This window comes from Notamacropus eugenii, chromosome 5 (assembly GCF_028372415.1).
Source record: "Notamacropus eugenii isolate mMacEug1 chromosome 5, mMacEug1.pri_v2, whole genome shotgun sequence".
Classification (NCBI taxonomy): Eukaryota; Metazoa; Chordata; class Mammalia; order Diprotodontia; family Macropodidae; genus Notamacropus; species Notamacropus eugenii.
Genome location: NC_092876.1, coordinates 29,114,030 through 29,134,753, shown reverse-complemented (window position 1 = coordinate 29,134,753; position 20,724 = coordinate 29,114,030). Strand labels below are relative to the sequence as shown.

The window sequence follows — 20,724 nt, the reverse complement described above, 5'->3', positions numbered from 1 at the left end:
AGCCTAAATCAGTCAGTAAGCATTGGGATGCCTGGCCCTGTGCTTGGTCCTGGGGTCAGAGGTGGCAGTGTTAATGAGGTCCGTACAAGTAGCCCAGCCGTTACTTTCTTTTTCCAATTTATTCCATGAGTAGAAAAGAACCTGCTTTTACAATTCCCAAATGATTTCTCCATTTAGAGTGAATCCCAATGAAAACATTCTTTCTCTGCATGCAGAGGAGAAAGCCTAGGTATGCACTCACTCCCTCCACCTTGCTGATGTGGCTCTTCCTAAAGCCATTAGCATCCATCTGTCCTTCCCTTAGCTCCCAGTAGTCCCAGCTGCTCCTCCCTGCTGTAACCGTGTTCTTGGACCTTCAGACTCAGGGGCACACTCATACTATGGATACCTTGCAGTCTGACCGTCTCTTCTCCCTTTTTGCCATCAAAGAGTGCACATGAGCTTCTCCTAAAGCTGCATGAGGGAGCAGACTCTTTCTGGTCAAGAGTAGGGGGAGAAAGAACCCAATCGTTGTCTCTTCTTGGAAATTCATGGGTTGGGAATCCATGGGCAGGAATGGCTTTGGAGTTCAAACTGACTTCCTCAAGGGCTCTGTCAGTGGGTCTGTGTTCTCGCTGGTGAGGGTAGTCCCTTGAGGAATGCAACTCCTACCTGCCTCCCAAAGATTAATGATTCGCCCCATGGTTATTCCCCCCAGCAGAGGACTATGGACATTATTTGGAGATGGAAGGCGAGGCAGGAGAGCACCTTTTCCCAGAGCAGCCCCCGGAGCCTGATGGCTTCCTGGAAGCAGGGCCCCCTGGGAGACAGCAGCCCGCCACCAGTGTCCCTGACTTCCTCCCCTCTGCCCAGAGGGCCTTATACCTGCGCATCCAGCAGAAGCAGCAGGAAGAAGAAAGGGCAAGGAGGCTAGCTGAGAGCAGCAAGCAGGAGCGAGAGAATGAGGAAGGCAAGTGTGTTTGTGCCCCAGGGCCTCGGGCCCTTCTCTGTGCTCACTGTGGCGTGGCCGGAGCCGGCGTCCTGCAGTCTGTGTGCCCGGCCAGCCGGGGAGAGAGCCTTCCGCTGTTGGCAGGTGCACAACACAGCTTGTACAGTGGACGACTGAGCCATAGCACCCAAGGCCCTAAGAGTTGATGAAGGCTAAAGTATGATTTAGGGTCCGAAGAGGTCTCGAAGGATGTCCGAGTGGTAGAGACAGACATTTGCTTCTTGACTTGGGCCTTTGAACAGTCACCTGTCATCAGGCACATCTGCCTTCCAAGGCCCACTCACAGCCTCTCAGGGAGCCCTGACGCCACTGTCAGGGTGGGCAAGGGGGGAGAGGGAGAGATGGCCCTTTGTGGGAGCAGGTTAGGTGGCAGCTGGGTGGAGCCCTGATCTGGGTTCAGTGGCCCTTGGCTGTTCACAGAGTGCCTTCCTCCCACCTCCACCTGAGCAGGTCTTCCTGTGATTCTTTCATAGGCCAGGCCAGGCTGTGGTGAGTGTGAGCTGGACCTGCAAGCCTATCTTCTCAGGCCAAGGCTCTCTCTGTTCCTATCCCCTCATTTTGAGTAGCAGAGAAATGAGTTTAATACAGTTCTAAGAGTAGATGCCCATGAGACAGGCTGAAGGCTTTGGACACCTATTTCCCCTTGACTTCATGGACTGCACGGACCTTATTCTGCTGCCTGGCATTTGTTACCTCTGCAAGGGGGAGGGTAGACATCTTAGGGACTTGCACATTGATTGAAATGCAAGTGTAAAGGGGGGAAGTCAGCGGCACCCCCTTGTTGATATCTGTCCTTCTCTCACAGGTGACACAGGCAACTGGTACTCTAGCGATGAGGATGACGGAGGAAGCAGTGTAACCTCCATCCTTAAAACCCTGCGGCAGCAGACCTCAAGTAGGCCCCCGGCACCTGGCGGGGAATTAGGGGGTGGCAGCGTGGGGTCCCTGCCAGCAGCGGGCGATCCCCGCCTCCAGAAGGCCCCCGCTGCTGGAGGCAGACCTGCTGACCCGCGCCTCGCCAGGGACCCAAGGCTCTCACGTCACACTGATGCTCCTGGCCCTTCAGGCTCTGGGGATTCGGGGCCCTCAGACCCCCGACTGGCCCGCTCCATTCCCACCTCCAAGCCTGAAGGACTCCATCCAAGCTCCACATGTACCAGTGGTGGGAAGGTGTCTGGGCCCCCAGAAGAAGAAGAAGGGGAGAGGGCTCTGAGGGAAAAACCAGTGACCATTCCTCTGGATGCCCTGCCAGGGACCTCCCTGCGGGATCCAAGGTTGCAGCTACAGCAGTTCAGCCACATCAAGAAGGATGTGACTCTGAACAAGCCCAATTATGCTCGCACTGTGCTCTGGAACCCTGAGGACCTCATCCCATTCCCTGTCCCCAAACAAGACTCTGCAGCCTCCCTTCCTGCTGCCTTACAGTCTCTGCCTGCCCTTGATCCCCGCCTCCACCGACCCCCTGCCACGGGGCCCTCAGACCCCCGGCAGCGTGGGGCAACCCCCTCGGACCCCAGCTCTGCACCCACTGCTTCTGCTGCCAACCTGCCGGATTTTGAGTTGCTCTCTCGAATCCTCAAGACCGTCAATGCGTCCAGCCCCTCAGCACCCAGTCCAAGCGATAAGCCCAGTGACCCCCGAGTGCGCAAAGCCCCTGCTGACCCCCGGCTGCAAAAACCCGGGGACACTGCCTCGTCCCGTGCCCCCAAGCTCAGCACTCCTGAGGTGGCCACACCACCTCCTGCTTCCTCTGGCGAGGCTTCCCCTCCAGCTATCGCTCCCTACGATCCAAGGGTCCTGGCGGCTGGGGGGGTCGGCCAAGGTGGCGGGAGTGGGCAGAGCAGTGTGCTCAGCGGCATCAGTCTCTATGACCCAAGGACTCCGAACTCTGGCAGCAAAGTGGCTGAGCCAGCCCCCGAGGGGGGTGCTCAGCTCAAGGGTAGTGACGGCAATGGCAAAAGCTCAGCGGCCAAGGCCAAAGAGCCTCCGTTCATCCGCAAGTCGGCCTTGGAGCAGCCGGAGGCGGGCAAGGCAGGCTCGGAGCCTGTGGCCACGGACAGGTACAACAGTTATAATCGGCCGCGACCCAAGGCAGCCCCGACCCTTGCCACCGCCCCCTCAGCCACACCCTCTCAGGAGGGGGCCCCCCAGCCTGGCCTCCACAACTTGCCTGTGCCCACCCTATTTGGGACTGTGAAGCAGGCATCCAAGGCTGGCTCTGGGAGCCCTTTCGCTGGCAACAGCCCCTCCCGAGAGAGCGAGCAGGATGCCGGGTCCCTCAAAGATGTTTTTAAAGGCTTTGACCCCACTGCATCCCCCTTCTGCCAGTAGTATTAACCCGGACCCTGTCCCCCTCCCTCATCCTGTGATTGTATTTCATGGCCACATTCAGTGTTGGGAATGTCAGGGGAGGGGCCTAGGGAAGGGGGCATGGGGGAGCGGGCTGGGGGGTTTTTTATTCTTTGGTTCCTATAAATTGTATATAAAAATCTTTGGTTCTGGTCAGTGCTGTATGACTCACAGGCTATCTCCAAGAAAATGTCTTTTTTAATCGAACAATCAAAGTCTCATGCCCAGATTCCTTCAAAGTGCATCTTGGGCCTGCCATGTTGCCATGGGTCTTGGGGGCAGTTTTGGCCAAGTTGTGTAGCCGTCCTGTTCTCTGTCCCTTTGTGTGTGTGTGAATCACCCAGGCTCCTCTGTCCAGCACTGTCCTGTTCTCAGGACCCAGGGCACCCTGGGGTGTGGCTTGTGCTGAGTCAGAGCTGGAGGGAAGCCCCTTTCCCCCTTGTCCCCTTCACTCCCTTCCACCCCTCCCCATGGGGACCAGGACCAGGGTGGAGAAAGGGTGAGCTAGAGAATTCTGAGAGCCTTCCCATGGCCCCAGGGTCACTGTCAAGTGAGATGAGGGAGCCAGGGTGGAGAGGTGGGGGCAGGGGTCCTCAGGGTCTTCCCTTGCCCAGAGTTCATCTCAGCAATCCATTGGACTTTGGGGAGCAGGCCCAAGGGGTTGGAGCACAGGGAACCTCAGCCTGTCCGTTAGTCTGGCTCTGGCCCCGGTGGGCTGGGCCGGACCCCTGCTCACATCCCCTTCCCTTCCTTCCTCCCTTTTATTCCTGCTTCCTTAGTGTGGACAAACTATTCAAGAAAAAAAAGTCCCCAACTTTTTTCTTTCAAGAAGGTTTTTACTTATGTCATTCTTCTGTTTCATGCCTTCTTTTAATTTCGGAACCATGAAACCCTGGTGGGTTTTGGGCTTCAGAGCCAAAGTTAGAATAACAGATCCATAGACACATAAAGGAATCAGGGCAGGTAGGAATCCAAGAGGGACAAGGGCGAGTGAGGCTGGGAGGGGATCCTCCTCAGTGGCAGGGTTTGCCAGAGTGCACTTTGTTTCTCTTTCTCCTGGGAGGAGCGGGGAGAGAAGGGATGCTGGCTGCACCCTCAGCTGGGTAGGACAGGCCTTCTGAGACACCTGGCCATCTGTAGCCCAGCCACTGCCATGTAATGGCCCCACTTCTCTAGGAGAATTTTAGTTTGGAAACTTGAGAAAAGCTCAGGTACGGTTTTAGTTGGAAGCTGTCCTGTGTGCTCTTCCCCAGGCCTCCTCCCCCTCCCCCTTCCCCCAGCTGGGCTAGGAGATTGTCTTTTTGATGTGGATTCTGACCCCTGGCACCTTCCTCTTGCCTACCCACCTCCTGTTCTCCTCGCCAGCCTGCTGGCTCTTTTAACCATTGCTGTCTCCATAAATAATGTAGAAACTTCCTCCCTTGGGCCCGCAGCTTCCCTCTCTCCTTGAGGGGGGTGTGAGGCAGCTGCAGCTTCTCTGGAGAGCCAGCTCTCACCCCTTCTGGGCTGGGCCTCCACAGGGCAGATGAGGTCAGGGTCATTGTGCTTTGCTGATCAGGTGTTTGGGGGGCAGGGGACACGATCACTAGTAAGATTGCCCCCTCCCCTCCCCAGAGGGCCAGGTCCCATGACATGTGTAAGATATGCAAGATATGGTGGTTTTTGTTGGGATTTTTTTTTTTGTAAAACTAAAATGAAATAATTTTTTAAAGGAAATCTCTTGAGGACCTATAAATGGGATGAGAAACTCTCAGAGCTCTAGTTCGCCCGTAGTTTTTCCCATCAGGCTAGAGCTTTTAAAGAAAAGTCGTTCTCTAACCAAGACTGTAATAAAAGTGTAAATAACATTTCCGAGTTGGCGCTGACGATGCACACGTGTATATACCGCACTGTATTTTTACGGTTATGGTCGCATGGCTCTCCTTCAGCCCGCCTGCCCCACTGCCTTTTTTGTACCCCACATCTGTCTTCCAGGAAATGTCATTCGCCGCCTTTCTCCTGTGGTCCCTTCATCTCCAATAATTGTATTACTGCCATTAAAGGATGCAGTTATTTTAAAGTGATCTTGTCCCTCGCTGCTGGTGTTCATTTTCTGCAGGATTCAGAGCATGAGACAGGCCGCCCACCCCTGCTAGCCAGCACTCATTCACTCTGACGATGGGCTTGGAGAATGCGCTGCCTAGCTGCCTGGAAAGGCAGTTGTCCCTCCAGGGCTAGAGGCTGAAGTACAGAGTGAATGGCCAGCCGTCTCCCTGGCCTTGTCCTCTGCCCTGGCCACAACGCCGTCGTCCAAGCACCAAGTCTGAGACGCTAGGTGGCCTGAGTTTCTTCTGATAATGATGAATCTACCACACACGGAGTGAAAGAGTTTAGGCTCCTGTTCTGGCTCTGTGACTCCCTACCTGTATGACCTCAGGCTAGCTGCTCCCTCATCTGTAAAATGGGCTGTGGGTGTCAGGCAAGATGACTTCATCTATCCCTTTCAGGTCTCAATTTATGGTCCTGTGATTTCTCTTTGGCTTATAGAGAAGTAAGATCTGTGAAGTCCCTTCTGCCTTTCCTCTCTTGTGAATGGGGGACAGATGACAGTCCATGTGTGTCCTTAAGCAGCAGCCAGCTTTGTCATTTGACTCTTGGATTCCTTCAGTGTCCTTTTCTTACTCCTCTCTGTGAGGCGGGGCCGTTTAGGTCTAGAAGAAGCCTACACACTAAGTTCTGCGTGATCTTAGTAACTCACCCATCTGCTTCCCAATCAAAGAGGGCAGCAGCAGATTTCCAGGTGAAGCCTGTGGGTCTTTCCTTCTGGGCAGCCCCTGCTCCTGCTGGGATCATGTCCCCCTGCCTTGGAGGTTGTTAAAGGATCTCCTATTCCACTTTCAAATCTGTTGCCAGGTTCTTTATGTGGGTTATTTCCATTTCTGGGCAAAAGATGCTCCTATTGTGGAAGGAAAAGAGCCCCAAGCCAGGCAGTCAGGAGACCCCTGTGACTGATTCCCAGCTCTGTCCTCAGGGTAGGACTGCAGAATCTCTCTCAGGGGAGAGCCTCTGGAATCCCAGAAGTCTTTTCAGATTTTGACCTGTCCAAAGAACAACTCCTTTGCATCCCCTTAGGCCCACTCTGCCATCATCCTTCCAACCACCCACATTTGTAACCTCAGGAGTTGTCTGTGACTCTTTCCTCTGCCTCCAGGCCCCCATCCAGTTAGTCCACAAGTCTTCTTGATTCTACCTCCATACCATCTCATTCACCCCTTTTCCTCTCCTCACATGGACACCCCACTAGGGGAGGCGATCGTCACCTCTTTCCCTCTCTGACACAGTTGGCTCTGTGATGTTCTTCCGTCCATTCACACAACTATGAAGTCATTTTCTTTAGAGGTACAGATGTGCCTACTCCACTCCCCTTCTCATAAAGGGGGCCCTTGTGTCCTCCACTGCCTGACCCCTGCAGACACGTTCCATTTATTTGATGCTTTTAGGCTCAGAGCTGTCCCCCGAATTCCACAGTTAGGTGTGCTGCTGAGCCTGGAATGTGTTCAACATGCCTCCGGTCTGTCACAGTCCTCACCTTCTGTTCCCCTTCTAGCCATGTCTGGCAAGTCTTCTCTGATCTCCCCAACTGGGAATTCCCTCTCTCTCTTCAGTTTGTATTGTATTTGTATACACACTGAGGGACAGGTCCTGAGGTCTGGAGAAGGCCTCAATGCCTATTCAGAGGGGGGCCCTGGCCTTCAAATCCTGGCTTATTTCTTGCTATCTAAGTGACCTCTGGAGTTAAATTGGATGATTTATCATGTCTCTTTTAGCTTGAAATCCTAAATAGCCCAGTTTGGGATGGGGGTGAATGAGGGAGATTGTGGGATGGGAAGAAACTGTTCTCTCTGAAGGCCACAAGGGATCCAGTTGCCATGGTGAGGCAGGAAGGAGAACTTTATTTCAAAGTTGAATGAATTCAGTTAGACAGTGGAGGTCTTCCCAGTTCAGTAGTAGGTGGTATTGGATCCTTGGTAAATCCATGGTCTCACTGGTGTGAGTCTTTTCTCCCTACCTTGGCATTCTGTGTGATTCTCATCTTAGTCTTCCCATCAGGGGCCTTCCTTTGACCTTTTCTGTATCTTGGGGTCAGTCCCAGGCTGGCACTGCAGTTGTCCCTCTCTTGTCCTCGCCGTGTGACTGGCTTGTTTCAAGTCGTGGTCAGTAATGAGTCTTTCTGATGCCCCTGAGGTCACTTGTAGCCTTCTCTCAGACTTTCAACCATTTCACCCTTGAGTTATTTCTGAAGCTGCATCATCTCTTCCTGGAAACCAAACCAGACAGAAGCAAAGACAACAAGAAAATGCCTCTGGGATCCTGGAGTGTTTGGAAAGAAGGGGATGGCAGCGACCGGGATAGGGTCGCTAGGAAGGGAGGAGTGTTGAGTGGGTGAGGGACCAGCCAGGAGACCTGTTGAGTGGGTGAGGGACCAGCCAGGAGACCTGAATCTCAAGAAAGCCGAGGCCCAGTGCTTTGGACCTGTGATGGCCGAGCAAACAGGGAGGGTTCTAAGATTTAAAGCTAGTGGGGACCTTACAGATCAGATCTCCATCTAGTCCAGTCCTCTGGGGAACTGTGGAGAAATGTCAGGGGCTGGGGGTCCAGGAACCTGAACGGAAAAAATAAAATATTTTCACTAATCTCTTACTGGGATTTAGCATCTTCTTGCTTCATAAATAAAACAGACATAATATGGTTCTGCATAGGCTTCAGCAACCTGGTGACCTAACAAAAATTAAGAATTTCTGATCATTTTAACAGCCAAAAAAATGAAACCCCAGAAAGTTAGGTGACTTGCCCAAGGTCACACAGCTAGTTAAGGGGTTTTCTCAAAAGCCAGTCCTCTGACTCCAAACACCAGGCTCTCTCCACCAGGCTGCTTGTCTCAGTGGAGAAAGTTCTGGGCCTGGGAAGCTGCCTGTGATCAACCAGGCTTAGGGCAGAGAATCCAGGAGCCATGTTACCCAGGGAAGGGTGGAGGGCAGAGGCAGTCCCAAGGAAATCTGGGTTTTCCCAGAATCCCATTCACCAAAAGCAGGTAAAGGTCCTTCTAGGTGCTTGGAGGAGAGACTTCCATGATGTGGGAGTGGAGGATATGGACCCAGGGGGAACTCAGAAGTCAGTTCTCCTGCTCAGTAGCTCCCCCTGCCTGTGCTCTGAGCTTTCCCCCCTCCTCTTGTCCCTACCCCGAAGGCCTTTCCTGAAAATCCTCATGGTTGCTTCTGTTCCCTGAGGACCTTGACCACGTTGTCCTTGAGAAGCTTCCCAAGGGCAAGGCTTTGTCTCTCCTCCAGACTGGTCTCCCCTCCCCAATCAGGTAGGGCCAACATTTCTTGCTTTTTAAATTTTAATAACCCTCAGGATACTTTTAATATATCTAGGAAAATAAGACAGCATTTAATAAAAAAAAATTAGTAAGTAAAAAGGACCCTTTGATGAGTCATGAGATCTGAGTCAATTAGCTGTGTCACCTTGGGCAGGCAGGGCCTAGGGCCCAGGCATCTCTCTTGACTTCACTTTCCTCATCTTTAAAATGGATGTAACACTTGCACTGCCTTCATCCCCAGGCTGTTCTGAAGGAAGGAGCTGTAGAAATGAGATCAGGGATGCTTGGGTTTCATATGGAGCCAAGACACCCTCAACAATGTGTTTTTAGGTGGGATTGGTTTTGTTTTGTTTTGTTCTTTTGGTGAAGGGGAATTGTGGGGGTGGATAGGGTAGGTTTGAGAGTTGGCCAACTTGGAAACTTTTCCCATTGAAAAACTTTTTAGCACAGACTCTTCTCTCTTCTCTCCATGGAGGAAGGTGGTTTTAAGCCTAAGGCACTATGATCTTGAAGCCAGCTGATCAGCACTGGCCCAATTTTCCTTTCTTTTTCCAAGGTGGGTAGCTAGGACTTCCTTCTGACGTGGCTGCTCACTCCCCTCTTTCTGCAGGAAGCCATTGGAACCAGATTGGTCTCTCTAAGATTCTTTCTAGGGCAGCCAAGGCCCCTTGTTCATGATGGAATTTGAATCCACCATAACTGCCTTCTTTCTTGCTGTTTCCTAATCACAAGGCCTCTGTCCTATGGTAGAACAAGAAGCCTTTTTAACCCAGATGCGACCGAGACAATGTTCCCCAAACACTAGGGCTGATGTTCCTGGGATCTCCCCCCAGAGAAGCATGGAGGATGGTGCTGTCATCCTCCTCCTGGGGGCTGGGAGGGAAAGGTAGTCAGAAAAGCTGGGATTTGAGCTCAGCTCCTCTGGACCCCAAATTCAGTGCTTTTTCCACTATTCCATGCTATCTCTGTTTCTGTTATCCCTGAAAACTTTTGTTTTTCCATTTGTACATTCCTGTCATCCACCACCCAGGCTTCAGCTCTGTGCCAGCCAGTTCTTTTTTCACTGGTCTAGCGGTGAGTCATGTACAGCTTTACAGTTTTACAAAGAACTTTACATATCTTACCTCATTTCATCCAAGCAACCTTATTATGCAGCAGGGTTGTGGTTGTCTGCAGTTTGTAAGGAGGAAACTGAGGCCCAGGGAGATTCATTGAATTGCTCAAGTCTCCTAGGTTGTGAGTGGCAGAGCAAAGATTTGAACCCAGGAACTCTAACTCCAAACCCAGAGCTCTTGCCACCCTCTCTGGACCCTATGAATGCCAGAGAACCCTGAGAATGTGAGCTAGGAGACTGGACACCCTCGTGCAAAAAAAGGAAGAAACAGGCCTGTAAAAAGGAAGGCGCTTGCCTGCGGAGGCACACTTAGGACTCAGTCACAGACCCATCAGATGTTAGCAGTGGAAAAGACCTTACCAATCTTAATTGAATCCCCTTGTCTTACACAAGGGAAATCTGGCTGGAGTAAGTGGCAGAGCCAGGCCCAGGGCCCAGGCCCATAGGATGTCATTATTCATGTGTGAATCCTTCCCTTCTGGGCATCCTCCAAGTACATTGATTTGTGGACTGTAGATTATGCTCTTACAATATTTCACTCCACAGCACCTCCAAAAACATACCCTGATCTCTGAGAGGAAAAGGAAGGAAACTGGCCCCACCAGGAGAATGATCTTTGACTGGAAAGGATAGCTCAAAAGTGGTTAAAAGGGAGTTGACTCACCCAGGATAATTCAGAGCAGCCTCCTGACCTCAGGGAATTCAAGTCACCAGGCCTGGACAGAACCAGAACCACATCCCAGGGCCCTGAAAGGATGGGCAGATGTGATTGATTGCTTAGCGACCCATTGGTGATCTTTTGAAAGATCATGGAGGACGAGAAAGCTGCTACATGACTAGAGGGCAAATGTCCTGGTTTTCTAATAAGGGAAGATGGTGGAGTCTGCAAAACTGTATTCCGGTGAGTTTGGCTTAGAATACTGGCAAGATTCTAGAATATTTTGAGCAAGGGATGGTTGGTTATCATTTAAGAAGGGAGATGGTGACCATGAAGGAGTCAGTATGACTTCCCTAGGAGTAGGGTATGCCACACTAACCTCCTTCCCTTTCTGAGTGGGCTTACTAGGCCTGTAGAGGAGGGGAATGCTGTAACATGCTACACCTAGATGGCAGCAAGACCTTTGGGCTGTATCCTAACACATTTAGATAAATTCAGAATGTATTGAGCGATCAGGCTCAAAGCATTGGCATTAATGAGTGATTGCCAGCCTGAAGGGAAATCTCTAGCATAGGACCCCTGCGATCTACCTTACATGTTCCTCAGTGATTAGGGGGAAGGTATATATATGCTATGACCATCACATTGCAAATAATATGAATCTAGGGAGCAGAGAGCCAACTTCAAAAAATACTTTGACCGACTAGAACCATGTGTGTTTGAACCTGAAAGGAGGGAATTTTTTTGAATATAAAGTTTTAGAACTTAAAAATCTACAAATACAAGGAGGCATGGGCAGACATTTTGTATGAAAAAAGCATGGAGGTCTTAGTGGACCACAACCTCCACATGAGTCATTAATGTTCAGTAGCAGCCAGAAAGGCTAATGCTGTCCCAGGTTGCATTGAGAGATGCATAAATGGTGTCCAGAACAAGGGAGCTGGTGAAAGTTTTGCTCTCTTTGGCCTTGGCATATCCTCTGTTGAGTTCTAGGTGATACACATTTTAAGGAGGATATTGACAGACTAGAATACTTCTAGAAGAGGCTGAGCAGGATGGGGAAGGAGCCCAAGACCGGGTCTTAGGAATATTGTTTTGAGAAAACTGGAGTTTGTCCCATGGACTTCTCCCTGGTCCTGGAGAGCATAACTTGGAGCATGAGTGGAAGTTTCAGAGGTGCCTATTTAGCCATGGCTTGAGGAAAAATTTTGTCTCCCAAAGAGCTGTCCAGAGGTGGAGAAAGCTGTTTGGAAAGTTGGGGTGCCCCCCTCCCTCCAAGAAGAGGCTGAAGAGATGGCCACTTGGCAGTGATGGGTCTTTGGACTAAATGACCTCTCACATTCCTTCTGATTGACGGATCGGAATTTCAGGTTGTAACCCCAATTGCAGAGCCACACTTTGGCCATCAGGCATCCGTAGAAGCCAGGCTGTGGAGTGGCTGGTTGAGGGAGGCATATCCTTTATTTTCCTGTTGGCCCTGTGATATCCACCTCCTTGTTTTACAGAGAGGGGATCCTGAGGCAGGGGTAAGGAAGGTGACTTGTATGAGGCTCTAGAAGCTATTGGGAACCTTAGACTAGAACCAACATCCTTTGACTTCAGTCATAGAAACATAAAACTTCAGAGATGCGAGGGTCCTTAGAGATTTTGTAGAGGGGGAAACCTGAAGCCTAGGCAGGGAGGAAGGGACTGAGCCCAGGCCATTGAAAGATCTGACACTAGAAGCCAATCATAGGAATGGCAAAATTTAGAAATGTCTAGTCAAACTTCCTCATTTTACAGAGAGGGTAACAGGCCCAGAGAAAAGAGTGACAGCGGGAGCTAGGGGTGAAGGTTGGCAAGGCGCTTTACGTGGTTTAACTCGTTTGTTTGAGAATTACAGGGAGAAAGGGACTTGCCCATATGGTCTCACATTGAGTTAAGTTAGATTAACTTCCCTGTTTGATAAAATCACGTAGTACACTAGAGATAGTGGCAGGACTTGAACTCATATCCCTTGAGGACTCATCAGGTGCTCTCCTCTCCAACCAAGTATCCGAGGAGCTAATAGTAGCTGACATTCATTTCTATGGCCCATTAAACTTTGCAGAATGTTTCACCTACATTGCCATACTTGATCTCCATAACCTTGTGATGGAGGAACCAGAGATTTTGTTATGCCCGAATGACAGATGAAAAAACTGAGGCTCAGATAAGGGACTTACCCACACAGTCACACAGCACGGCTCGTAGACACTGGAAGTGGGTTGGAATCCAGGCTTTTCCTGACTCTTCGTTATCACAGATAGCTGCTTCTGAGATATCTGTCCATCTCTGTTGGACAGATGGGTCCATTCTGCTATTGTAGGTAGAGAATTTAGTGGAACTTAGTAGCACAGTACCTGGCACATAGTAGGCACTTACTAAATGTTTATTGACTGATGACCCACCTGAGCATTTGAGCATCTGCCCTCAGATGAACCTTACAAATCTGACATCAAAAAACATCCATTTCACAGAATGTCAGATTTGGAAGGGACACCAGCAGCTGTCTCACCCATTCTATTTCTGAACAAGAATGCCTTCTCTCCAGCAAACCTAAAGAGTGGCCATCCAGTTACCCTGGGGGACCAGAGCCTGGTGTCTCCTATGCTCTTTCCAGCAGTATATTTGGGGCCTTCTCTAGAATGTGGACAGTACTCCAGTCTACGAAACCTCATTTTACACCACGTGAAAAGGCCTCTCACTGTCCCCTTTTCTTGACTCATTAGCCTCAGTAGGAGCTAAATCCCCACCTTCTACTTGTCAATCTCATTAAGTAGAGCAGAGGACTCATGAGGTGGGGGGAATCCTGGCCTGGTCCTTCGGGGTTGAGATAGCCCCGAGGCCCAAAGGATTTAGAATCAAAAGGGACCTTCGAAAAGGTCTAGTCCATCACATAGAGAAAATTCAGCCCCAGAGAAAGGAAGACATTTATCTGAACTCACACAAGTCAAGCTATGGGTGAGATCCACTGGGTGGACCTCAATGACATCATTTCCTGAATTCTTACCCATCCTTTTCAGCCCTTATTCTAAAGGCCCATCTCCCTCCCTGCCCCCCACCCTTGGTACTGCTTTCATCCCTCCGACCTCACGTAACACTACTTTCGTTACATCTCACTAATGTGCTTAGTGAGTTATATTGTATACTCATTTACCCACATCTCTGTCCCCTAAAAGACTGGAAATTCTTTGACCACAAAGGACAGGGCCCTTTAGAAACAGGGTTCAGTTCCTGGCCCTCCCCACTAATGACTGTGTGAATTTGGAGCAGATGATTCAAACCCCCTGAGCCTCAGTTTTCCTGACCTGTAAAATGGGGGAAATTAGTGTAGTGGAAAGAGAACTCACAGGACCCAAAGACTTGGGTTTGAATTCCAGCGTTGCTTTTTCCTGCCTGGATAACTTTGGATGAATCTCTTCCCTTCCCTGGGCCTCACTTTGCTGATTAGTTGATCTCGGGAGCCTGTCTCTGACCCCCATCCCGGTACACATAGGGGTGTGTTGTGAGTTTCAGAGGAGATAATGTAGATAAAATGTTTTGTTTTCTGTTTGTTTTTCTTATTGTCAAAGCTGACCAAGGGAAGGGTCCTTGGAAAGGCCCAATGAAGCCAAGCTCCTCTCTCCCTGTGGGGATGGGTGTAATGTGTCTAACTTTTCTCTTTCAGCCCTGGGTTTTTCCCATTTTCAACAGGTCCCCTTCTCCCCCAAGAGAAGCTGTCTGTGCTGAAAGGATGTCTAGCCAGCTGAGGTAAGAGAGATGCTAACCCAAAATGCGTCCTCCTCCGTGCCTCTGTCTCCCTGGCAGGGCTGGGCACAGGTCTTCACTTGACAAGCACTGCTTACGAGTGAGTTAGAACCAGGGTTTGAAGGAAGATGGTGCCATGGGATTGGCCTGGGGAAGCACATACATCAAGGAAAGGGGTGCAGGAAAGCAGTTGGGGAGGGTTTGGTCCCTCTGGAGCAGATGACCACCCAGGTTGTTAGGGCAGGTGGCATCACCAGGGAGAGGATAGTCCCTCAGTATCCTGCCCTGGTCTTGTATTTGGTTCTTAGGAGAAATGTTGATGAGCCAACTGGAAGTGAGTCAGAGGAAGGAATCTGGCAGAATGGAGGTCGTAATATCAGGCTGCGTGGAGACTAGTGGAGGGAACTGGGGAAGTTTCCCTTGGAAATAAGATAAATTGTTTTCAAGAGGGAAGCAGTATAGAATTAGGATCAGTAGGGGCAGGGATGGGTAGGAGTTGCTGCAGTTTAGGCTTACTGTAAGAAAGTGCTTTTACCCAGTGAGGTGGAGGTGGCAAACTCCCATCCTGAAGGTCTGCCAGTGAAAGCTGGCTGACCATTGGTGGGGGTTGATGTAGGGTTTCCTGTCCTGCTGTGGGTTGGACTAGGAGGACCCTGAAGTTCTGGGGCTCTTCCCACTGCTTTCCCCTCCCATCTCACAGAACTGCTCTGACTCTGGGGTGGCTTCCGGGGAGAAACAAGGAAGGGAGGGCTGCTTGGAATCGTTTTTGTAGAGAGGATCTTGACTCACAAGAGCAAGCCCTACTAAGCTCTTGCTGGGCCCAGAGTTAGAATCTCATAGATGAAAGAGATAGAAACACAGATAAATGAAGTATAAGTGGATCAGGACTAAACCAGATGTTTAGGGAGGTTTGGGGAAGAGAAAAGATAATTGGCAGCCATGAGGATCAGGGAGAGCTTCCTGCAGGACGTCATTTGAATTCAGCTTTTTGCAAGCCAGAGAACCTTGCTATTTGTGAGACACGTGGTGGAATTGATGCAGAAAGAGGAGGAAGGAATGGTAGGTTCCTTATGACCTATAGATTGGAAAGGAAGGAGGGAGAAGGGACTGGGGAATTTTGACCCCCAGCTGCCAAGAGCTGGGGATGGTAATGGGGCCATGAGAGTTGGGGGGAAAAGATGACTGGCTAAGGGTGCCACCTCTTAAGGGCTGGGCTACTAAAAGATAAGCAAATGAGGATGCTGGATAGGATTAAGCACTGTAGTTCTCATGCAAATTCAGGGAATATGGCATAGAAAAACTGAAGGAATGGAGGGTACTTAGCCTGCAGAGGAGAGAAGGCTGATAGGTGACAAAGGGGGTAGACCTGGTCTTCTCTGGCCCTAGGTCAGAACCAAATGCTGCGGAGCATGAGAGGGAGTTACAGATGATGGTTTGACTTTAAAGAGTAGATTAAGAGCCAGAAGGGACCTAGTTTTAAGGCCCCGTTTCATGGATGAGGAAACTGAGACCCAGAGAGTTGTGAAAGTAACCTTTCCAAAGTCCCACCAGTAGTAAAGTGGCTACGCTGGGATTTGGGCCCTGGTTTCTCCCTCTCGCCGCATCCACAATTGTTAATGAAGGCTAGGCATCACTCTTGCAAGAGTGATCCCCAAAAGGAACAGCACTGCCCTGGGAGAGAGCCAGAGAAGAGGGAGGGAGGTCTCCATACCTGGAGTTTTTGAGGAAAGAATGGATGCCCACTTGCAAAAAGTCAGTTATGGATGGGACTAAGTACTGTGTTAGGCACTGCAGAGGAATTTCCACTGCACATTTGTAGACCCAGTAAATGGAAATAGTTCCCCCATGAAAATGCTGCCTCTTGGGGGATGGGGCCCTTCATTTTGGGCTTTGTGTGCTCGGTGCTTAATAAATGTTTATTCATTGGTGATGCTCTTCTGGGAGGCAAAGACAGCATTTCTATCTTCCTTTAAAGTTCATCCGAGGCATCCAACAACCCCGGGAGGCAGTCCTGGATTAGCCCAATTCAACAGGTCAGAAGGGAAGACGTTGTCCCAAGGTCTCACAGCTAGTGAGTGTCTGAGGCAGATTCTCCTAACTCATGCCTCGCCTCCCACTGTGTTCTCTGGACCATGGGAGCAGCCTCTCATTTCGGTAATCATTCTTCCCACTCCCAACTCCCTTTGGACCAATAAGGGGGGATGATATCAAGTTCACTTCTAAATTTCCTTTCAGTAGGGTACAGGTTTATTGTAAGGTGTATTGGGTAGCCTATGAGGAGTCCAAAACCCATGCTGTAGGGACCTGCCTAGGCCTGTGAGAGCCAGCATTTATATGGTGCTCGAAAGTTTGCAAAGCACTTTACCCATATTAGCTTCATTTATCCTCACAACAACCTTGGGGAGTGGGTGTTATTTTTATCCCCATTTTACAGTTGATTAATCTGAGACTGACCAAGGTGGTGTGACTTGCCCTGGTGAGTGTCTGAGGCTGGAATTGAACTCGGGTCCTCCTGATTCAGCTCTAGCTCTCTACCTGCTGTTTCTCCTAGCTGGGGCTGCTTACTTAGGGATATCTAATGTCATCAGAGATGGTGCCCCCTGCACACATCCTCCCCTTCCACATGCAGAAAACATCATCTAGTCATCATCAATGTTAACAGATGAGAAAACTGAGGCCCACAGAAGGACTGCCACTCATCCAGGACATGACAGAACTGGGATGCAAACTCAGGTTGCCCCATTGTAAATCTCTCCAACATGCCACACTGTTAAAGAGTCTGGGGGGGAACGTAGTCCTCTAGATGCTTACCAAGGAGCAGATCAGTTCCTGCTCGAATAAGGCCTGATGCCCGTGGTCTGCTTCCAGGAGACCCCTAGGAGAAGAGGGTGAAGTGCAGAAACCTCCTGGATAACAGGAGGATTTTGAGGTTGGGAAATGACCCTTGAATTCCATTAGCTGGGGGTGGGTAGTAGGCATAGGGGAAAGGGATTCTGTGGCCTGGGATAGAGGTTCTTGACTCAAAGGGATTTCAGCAGCTGGTACTACCCAACCTCTTCCTTGCCCTGACTTAGGTTACTGGTGGTGGGGGAAGGAGGTGGGGTCTCTGGAGGCTGAACCCCAGCTTCTCTGGCACAGTGGGAGGCAGGGCTATAGATACGAGTCCAGAGTCATGGGGGATGGCGGTGAGGGTGAGGAGTCGTGATGTCCTCTTCCACTCACGAGGTCATTTTCTCTCAGGGGATTTTGAGTAACCTTGAAATAAGACTTGGACACAGCCAGCACAGAGGCAGGTAGTTTGGTACAAAGAGTCAGAAGACCTGTGTTCAAATCCTGACTGGGCTGGACCTTGGGCTAGCCTCCATTTTATCTTTAAAATGGGGATCCTAAGCCTCACTTTAGGATTAAGAGGAAATAGCCTTTCTGTAGAAATGTTTGTCTTAATGTTTAATTTTTAAGAATAATTCTAACTATTCTAGAAATTCTACCTACTTCCTAGCTATGTGATCCTGGACCAGTCACTTCTTGGGGCTTCAGTTTCCTCATCTGTAAGAATGAGACTAGACTAGATTTCCAAGGTTTTTTCCAGGTAGAAATGGAATTCTTGGGAGATGAGGGCACCATAGAACAGGGACAGGATGGATGAGGATGTAGGTGGTGTTGGGTGGGGAGGCTAGAAATACACCTAAAGGAAAGAGTGTTAGGGATAGGGGGCCTGCTGAGCTTTGCCTGGGGAGAGGAGGGCAGGAGAGATTGGCCTCTGTGAGAGGGATTGTGGAAGAGAGGGGAGGATGGACCTTGAATAATAATTCTCATCCTTTTTGGCCTCTCTGCAGCTGTTGATCACCCCCTCTTCCTGGATACTCTCTCCCGGTTCTCCCTGTCTCACAGCTCCTTCTAATCTCCTACCTGTGGGTGTGCCCCAGGGCTGTTTCTCCCATGGATGCCTTTCTTATCTCTCTGCAGATGACTCCAGTCCTCATCTGTCTCCTGAGCCTCAGTCCCACATCCACCTGTGGCTGCCTGGTCGACATCTCCACTTGGGTGTCCCATAGGCCTCTCAAAGTCAACCCATGCAAAATGACGATCACCATCTCTTCCCCTTGAGCCCATCCTTCCTCCAGAGCCCTCATGTCTCTCACCATCCTTGCAGAATTCCAGGTTTGCCACCTTGGCGTCCTCCCCCCACTCTCTGCTCTTCCTTAGCCCCATCTCCAGTCCTGGCAGCCACGTCATCTTATCATACCTCTGCTCTCATGGTTGCCACAGGGGCCTCCCTTTCCCCTGGACCACTGTTGTAGCCTCTGCTCCCAATCCATCCTCCACGCAACAGCTAAATCCAAAGTCCTGAAGCACTACACATTGCCCCTGGGATAAAACACACTCTGTCCTGGCATTTTCACCAGCCATGTCCAGACTCCTTCCCCATGATATACACATTTCATGTTCCAGCCCAACTGGCTGGCTCCTGCTCATTCCTAATACTCCTACTTCCTACCAGTTTGCCTTTGCACAGCGTTCTCTCCCTACCAACCCCTGCCCGCCCCCCAGCCTGGAATGTTCTCTCTTGTCATCGCCACCTCTTGGAATCTTCAGGGCTGTTCAAGGCCCAACTCAAGTGTTAGCTAGTTGAGGGAGGTGACCCCTGCTCTCTACTGCACTGGCCTCCCCAGAGAACTTGGTATTTATGCTGTCCCTGCTTTGTTTTACACACTGTGTGGTGACTGGGTTGGATCTCCGCCCCAGGGACACAAAATGGAAGCACCTTGAGGGTTTTTGTCTTTGTGACCCTGTCGCCTCCTGAGCTTCACACAGGGTGTGGCTCATGCCAGGTGCCTTATGAATGCTTGTTGTTTTTAATTTGCATCAAATGATCACATGCTCTTTGTATGTAGCACTTTGAAGTCATAGAAATATCATCGTCCCCGTCATGGGGAAGAAGGAGGGTTTCTAAGAGGTGGAGCCCTGCCCCTCCTCATGTGGCTGCTCAGTGTCTGAGTCTGGATTCAAACCCAAGCCTCCTGAATCCCGCACCATGCAGTGAGTAGCTTCTGTGAGCGCAGGAGGGGTGGGATGAAGGCTGTGTTTACAAAGATGGAGCCCAAGGCTGGCCACTTGGATGGGAAGGGACCTGGGGGGTAGGGTCAGACAAGGACTGTCTCTAAGGTCTGCGAGTTGATGCGAGGGACTTAGTGGACCAGCTGCCTGTGGTCCTAGCTGTGTGGATCAGTCATTCCTTGGGGCCTCGCTGCTCCCACTTCTAGGGAACTTTCATGAACCACCCCACCCAGGAGTGATCTCTTCTTCTCTGCTCCCCCTAGTCCTGAGTCTGACCCCGTCTCAGAGATCTTGTTTCACCCTGCCTGCTATTTAGAATTCACTCAGCAAACATCTCTTAAGTTCCTAGGATCTGCAGACAATCTGGGTAAGATAGATTGCCTGCTGTCTTGGAGCGCAGTTCAGCAGAAGCATGAGACACAAAAGTGCGTAGGAAGAGTAGCGGTAATAACAATAACAAAAATAGCTAGGTCGGCTGGGCTGCTCAGTGGGTAGAGCACTGGGTCTGGAGTCAGGAGGACCTGAGTTCAAATCCAACCTCAGACACTTCCTAGCTGTGTAACCCTGGGCAAGTCACTTCACCCTGTTTGCCTCAGTTTCCTCATAAGGCAAGCTAAGAAAACCCCAGATGGGATCATGAAGAGTCAGATGTGACTGTCTAACCAATAACAAAGCATATATGTAGTGCTCACTAGGGGCCAGGCTTTTGAGCCTTACAACCACCTTGGGAGGAAGGTGCTCCTGTGATCCCCATTTTCCAGATGAGAAAACTGAGGCAAACTGGGTGAAGTGATTTGCCCAGGGTCACACAGCTAGTAAGTGCCTGTGGCTGAATTTGAATTTAAATCTTTCTGATTTCAGGCCCAGTCACCACCCTGCTGGCCCCAGAGGAGAGGTTCTCGCCCCCCTGGAAGTTGCAGAGGGAAAGACTTAGAAAGAGACAAAACCAGTCATTGTACTCCTCGGAATTCTCAGCCTGGTAGTCAGGATTTAGTAGTAATCTTTCTCTGGTATTCTCAGGTTTACAAAACACCTTCTTCTCATGGTTCATCCAGGTGGTAGGATCTACATTTTATAGCAACTTGAGGCTCCTGGTGCAGGCACTGAGTCTGCTTCCCTGCGATCACCTGGCTAGTTAAGCCTCAGAGTACAGGAGCCCAGCAAGTCATTGGCAAAACCTGGGCTGAAACCCATCTATCCCCTCTCCAAGTCCATTGCCTGAAATTCCAGGCCTCCAGGAGGGAATACATTTAGCCAGGATGATTCTGCCTCAGACGAGGGTGTCTCTGACCCCTCTGGCCCATTTAAATGTTCTTTAAAGTGACCTTCAGGGATGAGACACATTAGACCAGCAGCCCCTTGAGGGCAGGGACTCAATGTTTAGTCCAGTGCCTGGTACACAGTAGATGTTTAATAAATGCTTGTTGACT

At 50.4% G+C, this 20,724-nt stretch overlaps 1 protein-coding gene and 1 long non-coding RNA gene across 13 annotated transcripts in view; one reads left to right on the top strand and one right to left on the bottom strand.

Moving 5' to 3' along the window:
• The window catches only part of ZC3H4 (zinc finger CCCH-type containing 4), a 56,034-nt gene that overhangs the window by 26,248 nt on the left and 9,062 nt on the right, over positions 1-20,724 (top strand). For 3 of the 12 annotated variants that reach the window (XM_072608098.1, XM_072608101.1, XM_072608107.1), the window contains 2 exons: positions 698-949; positions 1,794-5,400. In XM_072608098.1, coding sequence (XP_072464199.1) covers positions 698-949; positions 1,794-3,319 — 1,778 coding nt within the window. In that variant the 3' untranslated portion in view covers positions 3,320-5,400. Of the gene's footprint in view, positions 1-697; positions 950-1,793; positions 5,401-10,356; positions 10,444-14,156; positions 14,240-16,211; positions 16,538-18,202; positions 18,398-20,724 lie in introns of those variants that run through there. The other 9 variants (XR_011966879.1, XR_011966878.1, XM_072608100.1 and 6 more) reach the window with 9 other exon arrangements.
• The window catches only part of LOC140503810 (uncharacterized), a 35,673-nt gene continuing 19,791 nt past the window's right edge, over positions 4,843-20,724 (bottom strand). The window contains exon 2 of the long non-coding RNA XR_011966884.1: positions 4,843-12,806. This is a non-coding gene — a long non-coding RNA (uncharacterized lncRNA). The remainder of the gene's footprint in view (positions 12,807-20,724) is intronic.